Source organism: Tiliqua scincoides, chromosome 5 (assembly GCF_035046505.1).
Source record: "Tiliqua scincoides isolate rTilSci1 chromosome 5, rTilSci1.hap2, whole genome shotgun sequence".
NCBI classification, from domain to species: domain Eukaryota; kingdom Metazoa; phylum Chordata; class Lepidosauria; order Squamata; family Scincidae; genus Tiliqua; species Tiliqua scincoides.
The window spans coordinates 117,585,319-117,611,073 of NC_089825.1; the positions used below are offsets into that span (position 1 = coordinate 117,585,319).

Here is a 25,755-nt window from a genome sequence, read left to right on the forward strand (position 1 = left end):
GCCTTCCGGGACCTTTCTTTGAAATGGGCATGCTTGGACACAGCTACAGTGTCTACAATGCTGTCCATGCTGTGGCCCGTGCTTTACATGCCATGTCCTCATCTGGACCCCTGCATAGATCACTGGTGGATGGAAGTGAGCGGAAGCCTCAAAATCAGCAGTTGTGGCAAGTAAGAGACACTGCCTCCTCATTTTTAAATTTTTATTTTTATTAAACTTTTACATTAGGCCTCATCTGGAACTAAACCATCTTGCTGAATTCTTCCTTCGTTCAGTTTACCATGTTGGTCCAAACCACTCCCACACACAGAAATGTCAGAAGAGACATATTTGAATATCTGTGTCAACTTTCCTCCGTCTTCTCTGTGAACTTCCAATATGAGCGATACATTGTTCAGTGAATCCGTTTTCTCTCTTGCATCCGCTGGGTCGTGAAGAATAAGCATTTCTTCCATGAATCTTGGCCAACTCCTAAATCTGATCAGAGATCATTCGAATTAACTAGGAAAGTCATAGCACGATTGAACAGTGTGTATCCCAAATATACTGGGATGACAGGGCGTATCCCAAATTTGGGATTTGGGATCCCAAATGTATCCCAAATATTTGGGATAGTGTGTATCCCAAAATATACACTTTTTTCCTGTAGACAAAAGTGATGTAAGTAAAATAAATGCATAAATCATTCTAATATCATTATTAAGAATACTTGTATATCACTTTTCAACAAGAATAGTCACAAAGTGGTTTACATAGTAAAATAATCCATGGTTCCCTGTCCCCAAAAGACTCACTGCCTTAAGAAAAATTACAGAAGAGACATCAGTAACAGCCACTGTGAAAGATGCCAAGCGAGGGAAAAGAGGTTGCTTTTTCCCTTACTAAATATAAGACAACACCACTTTAAAAGGGCCTCTTTGACCAGTTAGCAGGGTCATTTCAAACATCCAACTGTGGTCTTTCTACACTCTTGAACAAGGGTCTCCAAACTGCGACCTGAGGGCCACATCCACCCTCTGCCAAATTCCCACGGCACACCAGCAGACCATTCGTGGCACACCAGTGGACCACGGCACACTGCTTGAAAATCTCTGTTTTAAGACTTCCAAACCATAATTATTCAATGTTAAATTTTACCCCTGCTGATAAAACAAATTGGTTGGTGGGGAGATACATCATTTTTGCACATGTGTAAATAAGAAACTGGATTTCCACAACAAATCAGGCAGTGACAGTGTGCTGTGTGTCACTTGTCTCCCCCTATATAAAACTGAATTTTTTCAGCCCTAGAAAATGTATAAAATATATGAAGTGGCCGTCATATGACAACTTTGGAGAACCCTGCTCTTGACTTTTCCTTTTTTCATCTAGTTTCTGAGAATGGTTTCATTTAACAACAGTGCTGGGGAAAAAGTTTCACTTGACCAGAATGGAGAGTTAAGTGCTGGATTTGATATTATCAACTGGATTGTCTCCTCTAACCAATCCATTCATAGAGTGAAAGTAGGGAGGATGGATCCCCAGGCCTCTCCAGGTCAAATATTCACCATCGACAAGGATGCCATGACTTGGCACAGATGGTTTAACCAGGTAGGGTCCTATCGTTGGCAGTGCCTTAAGAAAACTTTGAGTTTCAATCAACTGGACCCCTTATAAATTTCAAATGGAAAAAGCAGAGTTTTTGTATTGAAGAAACAAGCTTTTGCCTTGCTTACTGGGCTCCTTAATTCATTAATTCAGGAAAAAAAAATGAGAGGAGTTAAAATACTATGGGCCCAATCCTATCCAATTTTCCAGGACCGCTGTAGCTGTGCTAATGGAGCATGAACCGCATCCTTTGGTGGGGAGGCAGTCACAGAGGCTTCCTCAAGATATGGGAATATTTTTTTCCTGACCTCAGGGCTGCATTGTGGCTGCACTGGTGCTGGGAAGTTGGATAGGATTGAACCCTATGTTATTAAATCACTATTGTTGTGAACCTACCCAAGTACAGATATGATGTTCTTTAATATTCAACCTAACTCCACTCCTACGGCCAAACGAGAAGTTGCTTAGAATGCATGGCCACTGCTCTTATGCATCCATTCTCTGCACATGCTGGTTGTGTCCACTTGAAGCACACATGTGAATTGATGTTACTGTTTCAGTTTTGACCTGCGTGTTACAAGTGTCAGACAATGAAGGGAGTGGAAAAACTGAATATGATGGTGTCGTATCAACCCTCTGATGTCAAGGATGGGCCAAGTTGGGAACTTGTCAAAAGTCCATGACCCACAGTTTGGGAAATGCTGCTTTAGAATGTGACATTTCTATATGACATTATACCAAAATGATATTTCTTAACAGAGTAGTAATTCCTATAAAAAGTGAGTGCTAAATTGACCTTAGTCCCATAAATGGATAACCCACCCCACCCCTGAATAGTTTTAGAAAGCTTGGATCATACCATGAATGAGTGAATTCACATATTTTCCTACAACTCAAGTAGAAAGGAGATAATAAGCTGTACCACCTTCAGTGTTTTGATAAAGAAAAGTTGCAATGCTTCTAACATATCAAGTGAGTCCACTCCTCTATTGCTGATGTTTTACAGCCCAATCCTCAGCTCTGCATGCCAGCTTACCGCGAGCACGCACTTTCGCAAATGTTTGCGAGGCTTAACACTGGCCCAGTGCCAGAGCTAGCTCAGCACCAGTTGGCACTAGGCTAGGACTAGTGGAAAGCTGGTGCTGGGGGAGGCAAGGAGGAGGCGTTTCGGGGTAAGGGGGAGGTGGGGGAGCTTGAGGAGAGGGCAGGAGGAGGTTTTTCTGGGGGAGGCAGTGGGGCGGGAGGAGGGTGAGACCAGTGGAGCTCAGCTCCACTGGATCCTGAGCTGCTGTAGAATCAGGTAGCCCCATTGCTGGACTACTTCCTTTACTCAGGGAGAAGGGGATGAAAGCCCCTTCTCCCGAGGAGGCGGCAGCGGCTGCCTGCGGCATGCTGGGTGCCGTGGTAGCCATTTTCAGTGCTATAGCAGCCCCACGCTCCGGGCAGTTCAGGATTGGGCTGTTAGAACATATGGAAAGGCCCCATACGTTTAAGGATTCCAAATTCAATTTTGCATGCTTATCCATTTCTTCCTTCATTTATGATTTACAGGTACAACCCCTTTCTGTATGTAGCAAGAGCTGCTCTCCTGGTTTTAGTAAAAAAGTGAAGGAAGGAGAACCATTTTGCTGCTATGAGTGCATCCCATGTCCAGAAGGGAAGGTTTCACATCAGAAGGGTAAGAAACAGACTGCACAGAGGTATCATGGACTGGCTGTTATTAAAGGTGGGAGAAAATGGTGATAACTAAATAAAAACACGTAACACCACCTTCTGCACTTCTACCTTTGGAAAACAATGAAATCTGTGAAAAAATAAAACCGTTTTCTCCCACCTCTAGCTACAACTCAGTGGAATATTCCTTTCAAATCAGGAAAATGCAGAAGTTAGGTCCATTCAGTGTCTGAATAGAAATAAATTATTATAGATTTTCGCATAGTCAGAGAGGTGTTGCCAACTGTTTTGTTTTATCCAGACATCCAATCCTGCCCAAGGACCTGGGATGCCTGGTTTTTATCCTATTTTGCTGTTGTTGCAAAATGTAAGCTGTTCCCATTAAAGCTGTATTTTGTAATTGGCGGATAGCAATTTCTGTGACCCTGATGCTGTTCAGTGCTCTTCCAGGTGTTTTGGAATAGCACTGAGGGCGCCAACCACCAATGGGATCACTTTGGCCTTCTTCTGCCACAGCCTCTCAATTTCGACTCATAAATCTTTGTTATTTTTTCCACCTCTTTTTCTTCCACTCTGCGGCAATACAGTGCCATTATCCCACAAGAGATTTTTGGCTGCTACAGGTCTCCTCGAGGTAAGGGGACATTTGTCCCCTTGCTCTAAGGTAAGACCCAGCAATCGCTATGGATCAACTCAGACCTGTGCCAGTTCAATAGCTGGTGCAAGTCCACACTGATCCAGGATGGCAGAGCAGGCCTAGGAAGAGGGGCAGGATTAGACATATACCACCAATGTCACCATTCTGACCCCCTCCCAGCCTGATCTGCCCACCTTACTGCCTCATCACCACCTAATATGGGAGCCCATTTCCCCATTCAGCCCACCCCTGCCTCATCGAATCACCTCCCTGCCTCTCCCCAACCCTCTGCACAGGCTGACCTGCTCTGTTGGGTCTCCATGGGTCCATTGGCAGAGGCTTTCAAGGAACGCAGATCTCAGGTCAACCCTGGGAAGGTGGGGGGCACAGCAACAACAGTCATCTCAGGCCTGTGCTGGTCTCTGTTGCTCTTTCGGGCCTTCTTCAGCCTGAGGGGAAGAATTATGGCATGTTGCTGAGATATTTGATTAATTGGGATGAACAAGACCACCTCCTTTCCTTTTTAGACATGGATGACTGTCAGAAATGCACAGAGGAAAACTATCCAAGCGAAAAACGAAACGTGTGTATTCCCAAGACTCTGGCCTGCCTGTCTTATGAGGAACCTTTGGGGATCGGTTTGGCCTTCTTTGCTCTTTTGCTTTCTTTCATCACAGCTCTGGTGCTCAGAACATTTAGGAAGCACCACGACACTCCCATTGTCAAAGCCAACAACCTCAACCTCACCTACACTCTCCTCATCTCCCTCCTGCTCTGCTTCCTCTCTTCATTGCTTTTCATTGGACAGCCCACAAAAGTGACGTGTCTCCTCCGACAAGCTGCTTTTGGCATCATCTTCTCAGTGGCTGTTTCTTGCGTGCTGGCAAAGACCACAACGGTGGTTCTGGCTTTCATGGCCACCAAGCCAGGAAGCAGGATGAGGAAGTGGGTGGGGACAAGACTGGCCACCTCCATCGTTCTTTCCTGCTCTCTTATTCAAACAGGCATTTGTATTTGGTGGCTGGCAACTTCTCCTCCTTCCCCTGACACTGACAAGCACTCGGTGCTTCAGGAAATGGTACTGGGATGTAATGAAGGGTCCATAACAATGTTTTACTGTGTCTTGGGCTATATGAGTTTCCTGGCCATTGTCAGCTTCACTGTGGCTTTCCTTGCCAGGAAACTACCTGACAGTTTCAATGAAGCCAAGCTCATCACTTTCAGCATGTTGATCTTTTGCTGTGTTTGGCTGTCCTTTCTCCCAGCCTACCTGAGCACGAAAGGGAAGCACATGGTCGCTGTGGAGATCTTCTCTATCTTGGCCTCCAGTGCTGGGCTGCTGGGTTGCATCTTTTCCCCCAAATGTTACATCATTATGTTGAGGCCTCAGCTGAACAACAAGGAACAACTAACAAGAAGAAAAGACTGAAGCATTTCCACTTGTGCTACAATTTGGCATCTACGGTTTGAAATCAATTTACATAGAATATGTCTATATACAGTCCATATAGATCTTCCTCAAACATCTCCAATATGCTCTATTAATTAATATTCCTTTAAAAACCACTGAGCCTGCAAGCCTATCCACACTTACCTGGGAGTAAGCCCCATTGGCTATAAAGGTACTTAATTCTGAGTACACATGCATAGGATTAAGCAGTAATAGAAACTTCCCTTACAAGAGATTCTTAAAACATAAAGTAGAATTCCCAGATGGGGGGGCACAGCAGTAAGTTTTGCAGTGTGCTTCAATGCGCCGGGTAAGCTGCACCTCTGCTCTGGCTGCCTGGAATGGCTCCAAAGGAAAGGGAGAGGAGCAATTTCCATGGCTCATTGAGGTGCCCTGAAGAACTTAGCACTGTGCCCCCCTCTGGGAACACTACTGAAAAAAATATACATTGGCACTTGTACATACACCCCAATGTGGTGGGCAGCAGAATGAGTAGGGAAATTCTAACCAGTAAACCAACACGGAGGAAAATATCACATTTATCACCGCCTCCATGAAAATCATTGTTCTAAACCAGGGGCCCAAACCCAGGGCCAGGGAGTTTTGTTTTGGGCGGAGGGGGAGTTGATGAAGAGAACATGTTTGTCATGGCTCAGCATAAATTTTCTCATCTCTTGACAGCAAGGGGCACATGGGCCTTGAATGGCCTACAGCAAGGGGACACAAATAATAGCCTGGGGTCTTAAGTAGAAATGGAAAGATGGTGTTGCATGGAAAGATGGCCTTCTTGAGAATATGAGCTTGATCAGTGTAATCTGTGTTTTGATCGTTAACCATGAACATGACCTCCTTGCCCTCCCACAGACCCTAAAAGGAGTTCAGCAATGGACTCCTTTAGCTGCTCTCCTGCTCTGTTTTGCTGCTCTCCTGCTCTGGCCTTTCAACTGGGGGAGGTGATCATGGGGAGAAGATGCCATAACAATGTTTTACTGTGTCTTGGGCTATATGAGTTTCCTGGCCATTGTCACTTTCACTGTGGCTTTCCTTATCAGGAAACTACCTGACAGTTTCAATGAAGCCAAGCTCATCACTTTCAGCATGTTGATCTTTTGCAGTGTTTGGCTGTCCTTTCTCCCAGCCTACCTGAACACCAAGGGGAAGTACATGGTAGCTGTGGAGATCTTCTCTATCTTGGCCTCCAGTGCTGGGCTGCTGGGTTGCATTTGGGGTTTTCCCCCAAGTGTTACATCATTGTGCCGAGGCCTGAGCTGAACAACAGAGAAAAACTAACAAGAAGAAAAGACTGAAGCACTTCAGTACTTGTGTCCTATGCTGTAGTTTGACACGTGGAGCTCTTTCTGTGTGTGCAGCCAAATACTTGTGAGAGTTTCTCTCTCTAAAGCTACTTTATAAGGGTCTCCAAAAAGTTTCCCAATTTGTTTCTAAACTAAGTATGCATTTGGAATAGTTACTGCACAATCCAATGCTCTTCCTGCACTGGAAGAGCATGCCTGCTGTTTCAAAAGTACTCTGAAGTACTTTGTGACAGTATTTGATTTTCGAGTGCTAGTGGCACAGCTTGCCCTGGCCCCAGTGGGCTAGTGTAAGGCAACCCACACACTTGGTGGAGGCTGTGGAGGGGAGGGAGGGGAGGGGGTGTAACTTGGCAGAAAGGTGATGATGGGGTGGATCGGGTCCAGTATGGGGCAGGATTGGCAGTGTTTACACATTCCTTATCCTATCTCACTTCCTGAGTAAGATTCACGGACTCAGGTGCACTCAGACTTGTGTAGGACTTAGTAGGTGCATGTCTGAATAGACCCACTGCTGGGGCTTTCTCTTGGGGTAAGGAACAAATGTTCTCTTACCTCAAGAAGACCGCCAGACTGCTCAGTTCCCCCAAAGGACGCAGCTTAAACCATGCTGACATCACTGCATTGGCACAATTATCATAGGACTGGGCTGCTAATCAACATATTTTTAGAGAGAAACTTCACTTCCTTTTCTTTCTTTGCAGCAATGAATTTTGAAAGACATGCATAAAGCCTACACGTTGTCCCCCATGCGGTAGATAGCTTCATTTTAGGGCAATTTTAAGCAGCAGATCATAAGAACGTAAGAACAGCCCCACTGGATCAGCCCAAAGGCCCATCTAGTCCAGCTTCCTGTATCTCACAGTGGCCCACCAAATGCTTCAGGGAGCACACAAGACAGCATCCTGGTGCCCTCCCCTGTGTCTGGCATCCATGCAGGAAAGTTATTCCATCATCCCTGCTCATGATGTCAACTGTCCCAAGCCAATCAAACCTTCCCTGAAGTCAGTAGTTTTTATAAAAAATCCAGTATTGCTGTTTTATTTTTTATTTTATAAAATAAAATTTTATAAATTTTATTAATTTAAAATTGTTCATTTAAATTAAAATTAAAATTAAAATTAAATTTAAATTAATTAAATAAATTAAATAATTAATTAAATAAATTAAATTAAATTAAATTAATTAAATTAAATTAATAATTTAAAAATTTAAAATTGTTTTGTCTTTTATTTCATAAAAAATCCAGTATTGCCAAGTGAAGAGACACTTGGCCAACAGTCTGAGGCTAAGAGGCAAAGAAGGAAGGCCCATAGCCAACGAGATAGACCAGGGACAGACTGCACTTGCTCCCGGTGTGGAAGGGATTGTCACTCCCGGATTGGCCTTTTCAGCCACACTAGACACTGTTCCAGAACCACATTTCAGAGCGCGATACCATAGTCTTTCGAGTCTGAAGGTTGCCAACAAGAGAATGTTTCCCTGTGGATGTATGCAGATCGATCTCTCTCTCTCTCTCTCTCTCTCTCTCTCTCTCTCTCTCTCTCTCTCTCTCTCTCTCTCTCTCTTCTGAGCCATGAAAGGATGGGGAGTCATCTTTTCCTTTCTTTTGCTATGCAAAGTCCTTCGTCAACTATTTGCCAAAATGTCAGCTTTCCCTTAAATCATTCCATCCCATATCAGGTTGGAAAAATGGTAATCTACCTTTATTCAATGATAGACCCTAGAGCAGGGGTGTCAAACTTTTCATACAGTGGGCCGAACAGCATTCATGATTCCTGCTGACGGCTGGAAGTGATGTCACTAAGCGGGAATTAAGCGGAAATTGATGTCATTAAGCAGGCCTTGACCAGAAATAATCTCTTCTCCCTTCTGCTCTGGTATTGCTCAAAATCTTAAATTTTTTTCCTTACTGGGTTTCACCTTTAAATGCCTTGTAACAAGGGGGAAAAAAGTCCCAAGATCCCATTTCCTACCTTTTCACTGTTAAATAATTTCATTCCATTAGATTTCATTTTTCACCCATCTAGTGGCTGAATGCAGTATAGCATCTATGCTAATCCATTCTGGGGTGACAATGGAGGTGCAAGAAACTTACACATGTTCCAGTGGATCATTTACTGTGAATTTATTGTGGTGATTTTTGTAATAGCTCTGTGTGATTTTGCTGCACCAACTTATAATGTGATCAATTGTTTCATCCTTTTCTAAAATGCTTAAGAAATAGGCAAACATTTCTGCACTTCAAGTGCAATATGCTGGTAATCTTCATTCCCCCATAGTCAGGGTGCATCTCTTGTTCTATCAGGTGCCATTGGAGGTACTGAATTTTTGACTGTCCAGGGTAGTGGTTCCCAAATTTAACTGGGTCACAATGTCCCGGCAGTTGCTTCTTCCTGGCTCAGCCAGGTGCTGCCATCTTGGATCTCATGAAATCTTCCAAGATGGCAGTGGCCAAAAATGGCAAGATTTCATGAGATCCAAGATGGTGGCATGAAATCTCACAAGATTTTTGCAAGATTTTGCAAGATCTAAGATGGGAGAATCTGAGTACATGTGCCATACTGCCCTAAGGTATCACAACTCACACTTTGGGAATTCCTAGTGTATGGTAAAGAACATGGGTTCATTTGGATGATACCATGAGTTGGTCGTATTTCAGATCATGGACTAAGAGTTTGCCAATGTGAGCCTTGCATACACTGTGAGGAAGAACTTCCAGAAGCCACACCACCAATATCACCATCCTGGCAACGCATAAGTTCAAATCTTCACTCTGCTCACAAATTTCCCCTTATTCATGTACATCAATATCAATAGAGTTTTCTTGATTATAGTTACTTAATGAATGAAATCTACTGATTGGCCTGGAGCATAACGTGTAAATATATGAGATCAAGCATCTGGGTATATTTATTTACTTAAAATATTTGTATCCCAACATTCTCTCCTGCATGGCATGCATCAAATGGCTTGGAACATTGATCAAAGTTGACTTTTGACCAAAATGATCTCCAAGGGGGTTTGCAATACAAACTAAAAAAAAAAAAAAAAAATCCAGGAGAGCCCCTTAGTCCTCTGGCCAATGCCTCCACATGTGTGTGTATGTGTGTGTGTGGATGGAAAGGGGGAGGATCAGGCCCAGGAGGGGAGAGGGACTGGTGAGGGAAGTGCATGGCAAATTGTAACCCTCACTCATGAGCCTTGGAGCCCTACACAAGCTTGACATATTTGCATCACCTAAGGAGTTAAATAACTGGGCCAGATTCAAGTAGCCTAATAGGGCAGGCTGAGGTTCAACACAGGGTAAGGAGAAAAATATCCCCTTACCCCAAGGTGACCTCCAGCAGCTTCCGAACATGTGGGGGGTACAGCAAAGGCCACTGCACCGGTACCAGTACAGATTTGGATTGAACTTCCCAAAACCAAACTGGAGACCTGTTTGGAAACCCTGCAAAAAGTAACTGCTGAGAGATGAACTACACAAATATTTGACTGCACACACACGCAGAGAGAGCTCTAGCTGTGACATGACAGGAAAGGACGCAGATTCTAAAGTACTTCAGTGTTTTCCTCTTGTTAGCTGTTTCCTGTTGTTCAGCTAAGGCCTCAGCACAATGATGTAACATTTGAGGGAAAAGATGCAGTGTGGACTTGCACCAGCTGTTAGGAGTATCCTTGTTTCTTTCCAAGATTGTGGCAGCCTTCCAGATTCCATTATGTCTATTTAAGTATAGAAGAGTCAGATATAACATTTCAGATATACCACTCTTGTGAGTTGTGGCAGTCAGTTGTTGACTGGCAGGCTGGATCGTGCCCCTCCCCCCCCATTGTTAATTCCTAGAAATAAAGTTATCAGAACAGGACTAATACTTCTGAGTGAATATTTTAAAAAGGAACCAACAGGAGAGATTGGTTTAGAACAGGGGTGTCCAAAGTTTTTGGCAGGAGGGCCACATCATCTCTCTGACACTGTGTGGGGGGCCAGGGAAAAATAGAATTAGTTTACATTTAAAATTTGAATAACTTTACATTAATGAATTTATTAGAGATGGAACTTGTATGAATGAATGAAGGTCTTGCAGTAGCTCAAGGCCTATAAAAGGCCTTGCACAAAGCAAGGCTGGCCTTTCCTTTGCTGCCGCTACTGCATCACAGACGTGAAACAGCAAGCAAGGATGTGGAGGAAGCCCTCATCCCACAGCTCACGCGAGAGGTCAAACAATCACCCTCACGCTGAGAGCAGTTGTGTCGGGCCAGTGCAGGCTCCAACAAATCTCTGGAGGGCCAGAGTCTAATTGGAGACCGGGGGCTCCCTGAGGGCCGCATTGAAAGGCCTCGAGGGCAGCATGCGGCCCCTGGGCCGGGGTTTGGGCACCCCTGGTTTAGAACAATGATTTTCATGGAGGCGGTGATAAATGTGATATTTTCCTCCATGTTGGTTTACTGGTTAGAATTTCCCTACCCATTCTGCTGCCCGACACATTGGGGTGTATGTACAAGTGCCAATGTATATTTTTTTCAGTAGTGTTCCCAGAGGGGGGCACAGTGCTAAGTTCTTCAGGGCACCTCAATGAGCCATGGAAATTGCTCCTCTCCCTTTCCTTTGGAGCCATTCCAGGCAGCCAGAGCAAAGCAGAGGTGCAGCTTACACGGCGCATTGAAGCACACTGCAAAACTTACTGCTGTGCCCCCCCCCATCTGGGAATTCTACTGTATGTTTTAAGAATCTCTTGTAAAGGAAGTTTCTATTACTGCTTAATCCTATGCATGTGTACTCAGAATTAAGTACCTTTATAGCCAATGGGGCTTACTCCCAGGTAAGTGTGGATAGGCTTGCAGGCTCAGTGGTTTTTAAAGGAATATTTAATTAATAGAGCATACTGGAGATGTTTGAGGAAGATCTATATGGACTGTATATAGACATATTCTATGTAAATTGATTTCAAACCGTAGATGCCAAATTGTAGCACAAGTGGAAATGCTTCAGTCTTTTCTTCTTGTTAGTTGTTCCTTGTTGTTCAGCTGAGGCCTCAACATAATGATGTAACATTTGGGGGAAAAGATGCAACCCAGCAGCCCAGCACTGGAGGCCAAGATAGAGAAGATCTCCACAGCAACCATGTACTTCCCTTTCGTGCTCAGGTAGGCTGGGAGAAAGGACAGCCAAACACTGCAAAAGATCAACATGCTGAAAGTGATGAGCTTGGCTTCATTGAAACTGTCAGGTAGTTTCCTGTCAAGGAAAGCCACAGTGAAAGTGACAATGGCCAGGAAACTCATATAGCCCAAGACACAGTAAAACATTGTTATGGCATCTTCTCCCCATGATCACCTCCCCCAGTTGAAAGGCCAGAGCAGGAGAGCAGCAAGACAGAGCAGGAGAGCAGCTAAAGGAGTCCATTGCTGAACTCCTTTTAGGGACTGTGGGAGGCAAGGAGGTCATGTTCATGGTTAACGATCAAAACACAGATTACACTGATCAAGCTCATATTCTCAAGATGGCCATCTTTCCATGCAACACCATCTTTCCATTTCTACTTAAGACCCCAGGCTATTATTTGTGTCCCCTTGCTGTAGGCCATTCAAGGCCCATGTGCCCCTTGCTGTCAAGAGATGAGAAAACTTATGCTGAGCCGTGACAAACATGTTCTCTTCATCAACTCCCCCTCCCCCCAAAACAAAGCTCCGCATGGAATAGCCAACTGTGAGCTAACAATTACCTTCCTGTTTAGTTCCCTTATGGACTGTAATTAGTTCAATTATGTCTAAAAAGCCACTATGGAGTTTAGGTGGCCATTAGAAAAACCTACCGCAAAGACTGGGATCAATATAAAGATACTCAGAACTACCAAGCTAGGCCAAGACATCAGGAACCGGCAATGATCTATCCTTCTGATCTTCAGAAATTGTACTACAGGATGCAGGTGTAATAGGAGATGAAAATACCATCCATCTCAGGCCAGTAAACACAGTGATTCTATGGTGTGATGATTTAGGCCTATGCTTAGGATGCTGAAACTGGTAGTGTTATGGATAGTATTGTTTCTTTATAAGGCATGCAAGGCTCATGTTGGTAAATGTTAACCCATTTCTGCCCAGCCCACAGGTTGATGCCTGTTGCGTATATGCAACATTGGGCAAAAATGGCTTAAGCCTGTGATCCATCAGTCTGATCTTGAGTGCCGCAGGTGATGTATTACAGTGTTCAGGAATATTAGGAGAAACAAATATTATTCATCTCAGACCCTCGGTCACAGAGAATATTCTTGTAGTGTAGCACATGAAAACTGGAGAATCTGTGGGTAGCGTGGATGTTGAGACCTGAGTTTAGGATGGTGGCATTAGTAGTGTTGCTGCTGGTACTGCTTCCTCATACAGCATACAAGGTTCTCATTCATAACTGCAGAGTCCGTAATACGCAACCTCCGCTTCACAAATATCATCGGCCAGGAGATCTTGTGATTGGAGGCATTGCCTCTCAGGCGCAAATTCTGTCCGATGCAATCGCCTTCACTGAAGAACCCCCACCAGTATTTCTTGAAGACCTTCTGTAAGAAGTTATTTTCTTTATTTTCATTGGTTCACTGCTTGAATGAGTTTTAAGAGTTGCAGCCTCCGAGCAACTATAATTGAATGAAAGCAATGCTGAAGTGCCCTTTTCAGCATAGGATTGGGTTGAATAGGATTGAGTCCACAGATACTACTGAGACATATGGGAAACAACAGCTCCTTGAAGGAGTCTTTTCTCTGAGTGCTCCTGAATCTTCTTCAAATTTCATCCCCCGTATTTGTAGAGTATTATCTGGTTCATACAATAATGCTGAATCATAGTTCTTTTCGGTAAACATGAGATTCTGTGAACTTGAGAATGAACAGGCTGAACTTCAACTCTCTATTGAAAGGATGTGATCCAGTAAGGTCTTTCCTCAGCGATTTTCCCTTCAGATTCACAATGGTTTTGCACACTGTTTTGTGGCTACCAAGGGACATATAGATTAACCCACCAGCAAAGGATTTGTCCTTCTCTTGGTATTTGAAACTTGGGCCTTTACAAATAAAGTGGAGGTGATCTGATTCTATCTGGGGTACTTTCTAGGACAGTGTTCTCAAACATTTAGCACTGGGACCCATTTTTTAGAATGAGAATCTGTCAGGACCCACTGGAAGTGATGTCATGGCCAGAAATGACATCGTCAAGCAGGAAAATTTTTAACAATCCTAGGCTGCAAGCCTATCCATGCTTACCCAGGAGCAAGTCCCATGGATTATCAGTGTTAAAAGAATATTCATACGAATTTGTTAAAAGTACAGATCTGTCACATTTCCCCAAATGCAGTCACACACCATGATAGCAGCTCCAATATACTAAAAATAGAATATTGAAATGAAAGGGGACCCACCTGAAATTGGCTCGTGACCCACCAAGGTGGCCGACCCACAATTTGGGAAACAGTTCTAGGAAACTTTCCCCTTGACACCGCCACAACCATGATTGCATTCGTATTTTCAAAATAACTGTTACAGAAAGGGATTAATTGCTACAAGCTGTGCTTAATTATATAGTCTATTATACCTTGGTTTCTAGTGCAACGCCTCAAAATCCTAATCTAAACAGAATCTACACCTAGGAAACATAGGAAATGCTGCAATCTAGGCATACACCACCTCCAGAAAGAAAATATATACAATGTAAAAGATGAGGTTTAAAAAGATGCACAGCCCAGTGTTAATAATTAAACTATGGTATGGAAAAGCTTCTGCTAAAGAATGCAACTCTCATTCCAGTGTAGTGACTAAACATTACCAGCACATCCTGGCCTTGGCATTTGCAGTCAAGGAGATCAATGAAAATCCACAGATCTTACCCAATGTCACTTTGGGCTTCCACATCTATGACAGCCATTTCCATGAAAAGTGGAGCTACCATGTCACAATGCTACTGCTGTCCTCATTGGAGAGATTTGTCCCCAACTACAAATGCAACACCCAGCATAAGCTGATAGCAGTCATTGGGGGGCTGGACTCCCGAGTCTCCCATTACGTGGCAAATGTCTTGGAAATCTATAAGGTTCCACAGGTAAGGTATTTTTGCTTCTGGCATGTGAGAACATATTGGTCAATTCACATCTTCCAGGTTTCATTTTGTGGTTTATCCCGATGATAATAACTTTCCATGTTAAAAGAATTGCTGAACACACCATACCGCAAATGATATGTTTTGAACACTTGAGGATGCCATATAAATGTCAATGTTATTTTCTTTCTCTCCCCTTCCCCTCTGTCATTAGCTCATCTATGGACCTGCTCCATTTATGGATGATGACACTACAGGACTTCCCTTCTATCAGATGGTCCCCAAGAGAGAGTTTCAGTATGAAGGTATTCTCTCTTTACTTCTCCATTTCAGCTGGACATGGATTGGGCTCCTGACAATGGACAATGATGATGGAGAAAGCTTTGTGCAAAAAGTGGTACCCATGTTTTCTCAGAGAGGCATCTGTTCTGCCTTCATAGAAAGACTGCCTGAAAATGTTTTTGTCCCTGAAATGATTGGCAAGTTCCAACACGGAGCAAAAATACATGATAAAATCATGGACTCCGAAGCCAATGTAGTGGTTGTCTATGGGGAATCTTTTTCCATGGCAGTTCTGAGATGGATCCCATATCTATCAGAAAAGAAGCACATGACCCATAAAGCAAAAAGTAAAGTGTGGATAATGAGTTCCCAGATGGAGCTTGCATCACATCTGTATCAAAGACTATGGGATGCAGACATATTCCAAGGCACTATATCCTTCACATTCCACACCAATGACCCACCAGGATTTCAGCAGTTTGTGGAGAGCAGAAACCCATACAGCACAAATGGAGATGGCTTCATGAGACATTTCTGGCAGAGTGCATTCAGCTGTGTCTTCCCAGATTCAGACCAAGGCACAGTGAATGGAGATGTTTGCACAGGAGAGGAGAAGCTGGAGAGCATTCCCAGCCAGTTTTTTGAAACGAGGATGACTGGCCACAGCTATAGTGTCTATAATGCTGTCCATGCTGTGGCCCATGCTGTACATGCCATATCCTTATCTGGATGCCAGTGTGCAGCCAGGATGGATGGTGTGGCAGTGAAACTTCAGATCCGGCAGTTATGGCAGGTAATGTACTCAACTTCCTCATGTAGCAGAGCACCAAGCCTTACGTTTTGCCACAGGTCCCAATCCATAATGAAGTTATTTTCTCCATTTCCTCCTTTGCTCAGTTCTTTCCATTCTTTCTTCCCACAATTCCACTCAAAGAGTCCCTATTCAATCATCTGTTTCTGCTCTCCTCTTTGCCAATAGGGACAGCATTCACTGTTGAAATGTCCCAGATTCGTGAAGTGTTCCCTCCTGTAGCCTAGGGGTCACTAAGGACGTGATTCCATGTGCACGTCCTTTGGATTAACCCATTTTTTCCCCAACCCATTTGATCCCTGTTGCATATATGCAACATTGGGCAGAAATGGCTTAAGCCCCATTGAATTCAATGAGACTTACTCCTGAGTAGACATGCCTAGAATTGCCCTGTAAGAATAAGCATTTTCCCAAAACCAGCCCAAGGATCACTCTGCAAAGCATTTTTGTTTTACAATGCTTTATTTATTACAGGTAAGGAAAATTGGATAGACTTAGGGCTAGGACTACATAGGTTACACACAAGGGTGGTGGCCATCAATTACAACAAACATTAATCCAAACGGAATTATTCATCAATACAAAAATTATCATATTCATTAACCAACTGGTTAATACTTTAAACAATCCATATTTTAACTCTAACCTTATCTATCCCATCATAAAAAAAAACTTCCGATTTTTACTTATACACTTTTCTTACCACTAAACTAGTCTCTAAAATAAAATCTCTTATCTAATTCTTAATTTTTAATATCACATCTAAAAAGAAAGTCTCCAATTTCAATGGTATTACCCCTTCAATATCTCTTATAACATATTATATACCATTTTCCATATCTATCCAGTCAAAAAAGGCTTCAAATTTTTACTTATAGACTCTTCTTACCAGTAACTAACCTTTAAAATAAAATCTCTTATCTGATTCTTAATTTCTAATATCACATCTAAAAACAAATATCTCCAATTACAATGGTATTATACTTCACCTATCCACCACATATTTATTAACCCAAAATACAGGTTTAATATTTTCTCCAAAATGACATCTATAATTTATTTTATTTACCTTCTCTTTTAAAAAAATAACCCTTTTATTTATCTTAATACCACTTTAGTTTACACAATACTTATATTCCAAATTTACACTTTCATCTAATTAATTTCATATATTTACCACTTTAATTTTCACAATACTTATATTCCAAATTCCATTTTCATCTACTTTAATTTAATATAATTAATAAAATATTTATCTTAATACCACTTAATTTCCGCAATATTTATATTTCAAATTTTCATTTACATCTATTTGATTTAATATGATTAAAAAAAAAATTTCTACTTATTATTCAACCATTTTAACTTTCTTCTTATTGCTTACTTTAACTTATTGGTGTTCCCTCTTACTCCTCCGACTGGTTCTTCCACTTTTTCTTAAGTCTGTTGAGTTTCTTGGCCCCCCCCCCTGTTTTTCTTTCTTTTCCATTCTGTTCTTCTTGAATTCAATCCATAAATTCTTCTTGAGACAGCTTGCTCTCCGAACATTTCCTCTTTTTTCTTCCTTAAGATTCTTAGTTATTATGACAATTGCTTCTTCTGTCTCCTGTCCCATTTCAAAATACTCCACTTCTTTAACGTCACCCGACATCTGATCCATTCTTTTTTTTCTCTATTGTTTATAATCTGTTCCTGCAAGTTTACAAGGGAGGAGCTTATTTGCCCAATTTGTTCAGACAATTCTCTGACCTCTTGCTCCATTTCTCTTCTAAAATCCATCACAAAATCCACCAACAAGGCCTGGCTTTCACGAACATCTTTTAAATTTTCAAAAGCCATTTTTATCAACACCAACTCGAACCACTTCCTGCAGGGCTACTTTCCAATTTTGTATCCAGGGTTACTTTCCAATTTTTGAATCAAAAAAAAAAATATAAATCAATATTCCATGTCCAGTCAATATCAATGACAAGTCAATGACAATTCAGTCAAATCAACACACTCAAATTAGGTTAGTATGCCTTTAAATAACCAAAAAAAAAAAATTCAAGCCTCTTGCTGAGAAACCGAAAGTAACAGTAACCAAGCTTAAGTCAAGGCTTTTTGCTGGGAAAATGAAAGTAAACTTTATTTCCTTCATTGAAGCTTACTTAATTATTTCTCTTCGGTACATACCATTAAAAAAAGAATAATCTTGTACTTACTCCAGCAGGGGAAATACCAATTCACCTATTTCCTCCCTGGGTGGCTACCGGCCAGCGTGAATAATCTTGATCTTCTCCTCCTCCAAACTTCTTACTTACAGTTCTCAGTAAAACTTTTTAACGAGCCAAGTTTACTTACTCTTAATAGTATTTTTTGCTGTGATGTTGTTGTATCTAGGCCATGGGAGGGCGAATTCTCAGCTTTCCGAGCTTCTCCAAGATGGCGCCCGGGATAAATGTGATTCAGCATAGGGCAAAACAGAGAGAAATCCTTGAAATTGCCTGTTTCTAAGGACACCCCCCCCCATTCAAGCTCCCCGCTCTTCGTACCGTCTTCCTGGCGCCGAAGCATGCCTTAGTTTAGGCACATGAAAACACATCTATTTGGCAGTCCCTTCAGGAGCCCCCAAAGTCTACTGCTACATCGCTGAGAGTTGACTCTGCCCCCTCTGCAAAGCATTAATGACCTACAGAATCTTGTTAGTGACAATATGTTGAAATCTTGGTATATCATTGGAGTTAACATGATTGATACGTCATATACATGACACTTTAGCATACCAAGTTCTTTACATATATTTTCTTATTGAAAAGAGTGATCTAAACTGAAGAAATTCACGAAGTTATCACCTCTAATGTCCAACTGCAGCCTTTCAATACTGGCTATTTTTTTTTCTATGTAGTTCCTGAGAACTGTGTCATTTAACAACAGTGCTGGTGACCAGATTTCTTTTGACCAGAATGGGGAGTTAATTGCTGGATTTGATATCATCAACTGGAATGTTTCACCCAATCAGTCCTTTCATAGAGTTAAAGTGGGTAGGATGGATCCCCAGGCTCCTCCAGGCCAAGCATTCACCATCAACGAGGGTGCCTTGACATGGCACCGGTGGTTTAATCAGGTAGGATCCTCTTGCTGGCATTCTAGGAAAGCGTCCAGTTTTCCTGACCCTTCCAGACCAATCATTCACCATCAACAAGGATATCATGCTATGGCACCAATTGATTAATGAGAGAAAATCCTATTGTCTGTTTAAGGAAGACATTCAGTTTTCAGTGAGCAATAAGTTTCAGGCTAAGTTTCAGGCTGATGTGCTACATGAGTTCATTTGAATTATCTTGACTGAAAGAAGCTCAGTTTGAAAAGCAGCAACTGTTACCCTGCACGTGCCCAATCTTGTCTGATCTCAGAAGCTAAGCAGGGTCGGGCCTGGTTAGTACTTGGATGGGAGACCGCTTGGGAATACCGGGTGCTGTAGGCTTATACCATAGTCTTTCGAGACTGAAGGTTGCCAACCGTATATATTGATGAAACAAATTACACTTCACAGGGTTGTACCCTAGTTGTGCTCTGGACTGGATTAATTCAGAAATGGTTAGAGCAGGCTGGAGATTAACACAAGGTGATGAATATCCCTTTACCTCGAGGAGCCCTCCAGCCTGCTCGATCAGCACATAGGATGCAGTGTGATCACATGTTGGGATTGGGCTGCCCGTAGCCTAGGAAAAGGCCCCAGAAGTGTAAGAATTCCAAGCACATGGATAATCATGAGAATAATCCATCTCCTTTTTCATTTATGTGTCAGGTACAACCTCTTTCTGTGTGCAGCAAGAGTTGCTATCCTGGATTTAGCAAGAAAGTGAAAGAGGGTGAGCCATTTTGCTGCTATGACTGCATCTCATGTCCAGAAGGAAAGACTGCAAATCGGAAGGGTAAGAATTGTCATTTATGGAACTATCAAACAGATGACTATAATCCGAAGCCAAACAAACTGGGAAAATTTCAGACTTAGAGCCCGATCCTGACTAAAGGCAGGGCACAACCACACTGGCACCAGCTCCACTTCAGCCTGCAGGCCAGAGACCATGTGGAATGAAAAGGTAAGTAAATATTTTGTTTATTTACCTTAATTCCCTACTGCATGAGCCCCATTGGTCTACTCGTACCTGTTTCAGCTTTTTAATTAGAGCAAGTTCAAGTCAAGGCGAGGAGGCATGTCGAGACCAAATGGGGAGAAGTATATTGGACCCATCACCACCAATACCTGCCCTCCTCCTGCCCCACCATACGCCCTTGAGGCCCCAATCCCCACACAGATCTGCCCATCCCCCACTGCCTTATTCCATTTCTGCCCAACATTGCATATACTCAACAGGGACCAAATGTGTACACCTGTGAGCTAAGCAAAATAGGGTTAATAGGTCTAGCAGACGGGGTCCTCACCTCACTGGTGGAAGTGCCAGCCCAACATTGGAAGATCACTTCTGCTGACAGACCAACACCTTGTCCCATCCAAATATTCCAACTCCCTTCTAATGCCTACTTTTTGGCTAATTAACACCCTCCTTTTATCTCTAGAAACAACAACTGTAGTGTTCAAAGAAATGAACAGGACTCCTTATCAGTTGAGCAATTAACAAGAATTTATTGCTACAGATACTCTTGCAAGTCCTCTTGCCCAGACGCTTTCTCTCCCTAAAACTCCACTTAACTTAGTGGGTAAAGGCCCAAAGCCTCCAGTCCAAGTCCAATCCAGTCTCCAAAGCACAGTCCAGTCTTTCCAGTCCAGTCTTCTGCAGCAGAGTTCCTCCTCTCCAGCAGTGTCCTCTCCAGCAGAGTGTCTCCTCCAGCAGGGTCCTAGCAATCCTCTCTTCTGTGTCCTCCAGCAGAGTCCTGGCAGTCCCCTTCTCCCGTAGGTATGGGTCAGATAGCTCTGGTCTGGGGTCCCTCTGGTCAGGTAGCATCTCCCTCTGGGTCAGGGTAGCTCTGTCTCTATCTGAAGCTGCCTTTTATCCTTGGATGTCTCATTATCCAAAATGCAGGTCAGCTGTGAGCTACCTTGTTAAGTCCAAATTAGGCTCAGGTGAGCCATCCCTTCAGTTCATGTCCACTCAACGTGCCATCAAGGTCAAATGAAGCTCAGGTGTCCATCAGAGTCTCCATTGGCCTTGATTGATTACAGCTGTGGAGCCAGCCCTGCCCTTCCCAGAGCTGTCAAACAGCTGTCAAAACATGGAATCACTGTCAACACCACATCATCCACCTGATGATCTTCTGACCTTCCATTACACACCTCACATTCCCCCAGCAGATACCCCAGTTAGGACTGAGCTATAACTTTCCTTCCTACCTGAATATGATTGAAACACGTTTGAACATTAAATATGATTGAAATGCTTAGTAGGGGGGAACTGGAAGCCTGCTGGTGAAAAGGAAATGATACAATTTGTTTGTGTGTCACCACTTTCCCCTGTTTATTATCAATAAAAAATTATGATTCATTTTGAAAAAATTGAGGAAACTATGGCGGGTGGTTCTGGTGAAGTCCAAGGAGAGAATAAGATAGAGCTGAGATTCCCCTGCTCACTGCAATTCTTAAACTTGGGCCAATCCTGGCCATCAGTATTGCCTAATGGCAAAACTAGCAATAAGAATTGGTTGTAGTAGTCAACAGCAAGCTCTTTCATTATGGATGCAGAGTGAGGCAGTTTAGACTCACAGCCCAATCCTGTGGTCTGTGGCACACCTCCGCAGCGCAGACCACAGTCACAAATGTGCCGTGAGCCAGTGTATGGCGGGTACCTGGGTTCCGCAGCCCGGCGGTCTCCGTGACTGTCGGGCTGCGGAATGGGAGATGGGGGTGTGGTCGGGGGCGTGGGGGAGGCATTCCAGGGAGGGGGAGGCGTGGCCAGGGGCGTGGGGGAGGTGTGTCGGGGGCAGGGGAGAGGCGGGTCCATGGAGCCGAGCTCTGCAGGATCCAGGGTGCTCGGGCAAGGCTGCTCACCCTACACAAGCGCCTTCACTTTAGTGGCGACCAATCAGTCGCCGCTAAAGTAAGTAGCCCCATTGCGGGGCTGCTTCCCTTACTCGGGGGAAGGAGACAAATGTCCCCTTCTCCCGAGGAGTCTCCCACAGTAGCGTGGGTGGCGCTGAATCTGGCGGGTGCCCTCCATGGGTCCCACAGCTCTGGGCAGCTCAGGATTGGGCTGCCAGTCTCTTCTCTGTTGGTCACTTTCCCACTCCTTGAATACAACAGATCGGTCATGTGCCCTTGGCCAAGCTCTCCATTTCATTGAATTTTACATTGGGTTTTCCTTCCTTCTCGCTCCCTCCTCCTCTCTCCCCCTCAGAGCCACAACTAGGGCAGAGCCTGAGGGGCACCTGCCCTGGGCACTATGCCAAGCGGGCACAAGACTGGCCCCAGTCTCCGCCCTAGTTCTGGAGGATGCAGCGGCCACTTCCCGTGCCCCATTCCATCTCCTTTGGATGCTTCCAGCCTCCAGAGGAGTAGCAGTGGGTTGTGTGAAGCACATGCAGTGGCCAGAGAATATAGAAGAGACTGCTTTTGAACCGCAAGCAGTACAAAGACGGTCTCTTTCGGGCTGTCCCTGGAGGAGCAGCTGGGAGGTCTGTCCCTGGAGGAGCAGCCGCATGCACGTGGTCAGTGCCTCCTCCTCTGGGGAGAGCACCAAAACGATATAACAGCATCATACAGCATTGTAACATCACGGCCTTGGAGCGCATGTCAGTGTGATAGCCCCAGGAACTGGGTAGGACATTACACCTCTGCTCACCCTTGAGCTTGAAATTGAGCCACCACATTTTCCTGAAATCTCATTAGCCCGCCTGCGTAAATCACCTAAAAACCAAAACATGACTGTAGGCGCAATCCTAACCAACTTTTCAGCACCAAGGCAAGGGCAATACAGCCCTGAGGTAAGGGAACAAACATTTCCTTACCTTGAGGAGGCTTCTGTGACTGCCACCCAACTGCAGGATGCAGCACATGCCCCATTGGCACACCTGTGTCCGAACTGGAACATTGGTTAAGATTTGGGCCTGTGTCACAGTACTTTGCATAATCTTGTGTAGATCCATGATCCTAAGTCCATGTGGTAACAAAACATGATTCCTGAGAGGAATACTCATAGCATGTTGTTGAGATGGTGTGTTTATATAATGAAGACCACATCTTTTTGCTTTTAGACATGGAGGACTGTTATAAATGCCCAGACAAAAACTATCCAAACAAAAAACAAGATGCATGTATTCCCAAGATTATGGTCTTCCTGTCTTATAAAGAACCTCTGGGGATCGGTTTGGCCCTCCTTGCTCTTTTGCTTTCTTTCATCACAGCTCTAGTGCTCAGAACATTTAGGAAACACCACGACACTCCCATCGTGAAGGCCAACAACCGCAACCTCACCTACACCCTCCTCATCTCCCTCCTGCTCTGCTTCCTCTCTTCATTGCTCTTCATTGGACAGCCCATGAAAGTGACATGTCTCCTCAGACAAACTATCTTTGGCATCATCTTCTCAATGGCCGTTTCTTGTGTGCTGGCAAAGACCATCACGGTGGTTCTGGCTTTCATGGCCACCAAGCCAGGATCCGGGATGAGGAAATGGGTGGGGACAAGACTGGCCAGTGCCATCATTCTTTCTTGCTCCCTTATTCAAAGTGCCATTTGTATTTTGTGGTTGGCAACTTCTCCCCCTTTCCCAGACACTGACAAGCATTCAGTGCTTGAAGAAATTGTCCTGGAATGTAATGAAGGCTCCGTAGCTGTGTTTTACTGTGTCCTAGGCTATATGGGCTTTCTAGCCAGTGTCAGTTTTGGTGTAGCGTTCCTGGCCAGAAAGTTACCTGACACTTTCAATGAAGCCAAGTTCATCACTTTCAGCATGTTGGTCTTTTGCAGTGTTTGGATCTCCTTCATTCCAACCTACCTGAGCACTAAAGGGAAAAACATGGCAGCCGTGGAGATCTTCTCTATCTTGGCCTCCAGTGCTGGTCTGCTGGGCTGCATCTTTTTCCCCAAGTGTTACATTATTATATTGAGGCCTGAGCTGAACAACAAGGAACAACTAACAAGAAGAAAAAACTGAGGCATTTGTGTTTGTATTGTTTCCTGTATTCTGACATCTAGAGTTGTGTGTGTGTTCGAGTTTAAATATTTGTGTTTCTTTCTCAGTAGCAGGAACGGACCTACCCCTTGACACACCCCAGGGCAAAGGTCCACAATGCCGGCCCCCACATCACATTGCCCCCGCCCTGCTTACCCATTGCCACAGAACCTCATGCGACGTTGGAACCAGCTGGGGAAGCATTCTAAGGCTTCCCTGTGGTCTTAAACAGTACTTCCAGGAAACCAGAAGTGCTGTTTAAGATTGCGTCAGGAGCCTCTCAAGGCTTCCTGCATGGGCTGGAGCACTGCATGGTTGCAGTGCCCAGGGCATTTGCCCCCCCTGCCCCCCCTCCAGGCTCACATTTGCTCAGTAGCTATCCTATACAGATCTTTTTCAAAATGTTTTTTATTTGAAAATTCATTTGATAAACGTAATTAACATTTCTTAAGAGATACTCACCCACAGTTTTCCATGCAGCTGTTCTTAAAAATCATGTAAAGGTTCTCCTGTGTTGGCTGTCACTTCCTTGGAAGGGCAGTTTTAACCAGCATATCAACCACAGTTAAAATCACCTCCCCCTCCCAGGCAGGGCTGGAATTTTGGCCAGGTCCACAGCACAGAGATAGTGAATATTTAACTCTTTACATCCACATTCTATTTCCCCTGAAAATTTCTATTAGGGTGCTGCAATTTCACCTTAAGAGTGTCATTTGCCTCCAGTTCAGATTCCAAGTGGAGCAAGAGTAAACCTAAGCTTGTGACTACCTGATGACAAGTTTCATGCTACAGGTAATTTGGTCCCATGTATACAGTGATGAGACTCAGCATAGTAAGTTTCTGGAAATGCATTTGTGTAAAAAATGCGTGAAAAATTTAAAAGAAATTATTCTTCCAACTCACCAATGAGACCAAGATGATTGTTAAGAAACGTGACAATCATTGATGAACTGAGTTTTTTATGTGTTGTTTGTTCTCATTCCATTCCTGTCATTAGAATGTCTCCATTCCATGCCTGTCATTCCATGCCTCTATAGCAGCAGTTTCCAAACTCTCTGGGAGTTTGGGAACTGGAGTAAGTCATTGTGGGGGAGGGGCAAAGGCAGTGTTGCAAAAGTGGGTCGCAATCGCTATTTTTAGATATCCCAATTCTTGGGGAGCCCTGTAGAGGCATTTGCGGACTTCCCCCCCCCCCCAGAAGCCAGAGGCTGGTACGTTGAAAAAAGCTCCCCTTGTCTCCAGCATCGCCATGATACTGGCGATTGCATCACTGCCATCACTCCTTTCCGCCCCTTAAGGGGGCCCCTGCTCTCATACAACATGCTCTTTCCTTCCCTACTTTCAGACCACAGGCTAAAATTTCTGGCATCTTTAATTTGTTGTGGGTCATTTCAAACCCGTGTGTCCCCTGCTAGCAAACTGAACAGATGCCAAAACCTCTGTTCAGCTGTGAAAAACATGTTTTCCTCACCAAATCCACAGAGAATACCCAACTATGAATTAACAATTACCTTCCTGTTTAATTCTCTTAAGAACTGTGATTAATCCAGTTACATGTAAAGAGGCTCCATGGAGTTTCAGTGGCCACTAGAAAATCTGATCATAAAGACATCGATGGACTTCATTAATATACCTAGGAATACTATCAAGACCTAAGCCAAGGAAAATGGAACAAGCAGTGATCCACTCGTTGTGTCCTAGATACTTTCGATGATATATTCCAGGGTTTAGGTAGATTCGGAGGCAAAAATATTCAGTTATAGTTGGGTTTAGGATGGTGGCATTCGTGGTGTTGCTACTGACACTGCTTCCT

At 43.8% G+C, this 25,755-nt stretch overlaps 2 protein-coding genes across 2 annotated transcripts; both read left to right on the plus strand.

Moving 5' to 3' along the window:
• The first annotated feature begins 2,931 nt into the window (after positions 1-2,931).
• On the plus strand, positions 2,932-5,327 carry LOC136653422 (vomeronasal type-2 receptor 26-like). Its single transcript, XM_066630320.1, has 2 exons — positions 2,932-3,265; positions 4,426-5,327. Exons 1-2 carry the CDS (start codon positions 2,932-2,934, stop codon positions 5,325-5,327), a joined length of 1,236 nt encoding a protein of 411 aa, XP_066486417.1.
• A 6,399-nt stretch (positions 5,328-11,726) lies between these two features.
• Positions 11,727-23,924, plus strand: LOC136653423 (vomeronasal type-2 receptor 26-like). Its single transcript, XM_066630321.1, has 6 exons — positions 11,727-11,806; positions 14,450-14,746; positions 18,161-18,164; positions 18,719-18,937; positions 19,622-19,748; positions 23,023-23,924. Exons 1-6 carry the CDS (start codon positions 11,727-11,729, stop codon positions 23,922-23,924), a joined length of 1,629 nt encoding a protein of 542 aa, XP_066486418.1.
• Positions 23,925-25,755: the final 1,831 nt, after the last annotated feature.

Coding starts and splice junctions, on each gene's coding strand:
- LOC136653423 (XM_066630321.1), top strand. CDS start 11,727: ATGCAACCCAGCAGCCCAGCACTGGAGGCCAAGATAGAGAAGATCTCC. Junction 18,938..19,621: donor GGCACCGGTGGTTTAATCAG/GTAGGATCCTCT, acceptor TTTATGTGTCAG/GTACAACCTCTTTCTGTGTG. Junction 19,749..23,022: donor AAAGACTGCAAATCGGAAGG/GTAAGAATTGTC, acceptor TTTTGCTTTTAG/ACATGGAGGACTGTTATAAA.
- LOC136653422 (XM_066630320.1), top strand. CDS start 2,932: ATGAAAGCCCCTTCTCCCGAGGAGGCGGCAGCGGCTGCCTGCGGCATG. Junction 3,266..4,425: donor GAAGGTTTCACATCAGAAGG/GTAAGAAACAGA, acceptor TTTCCTTTTTAG/ACATGGATGACTGTCAGAAA.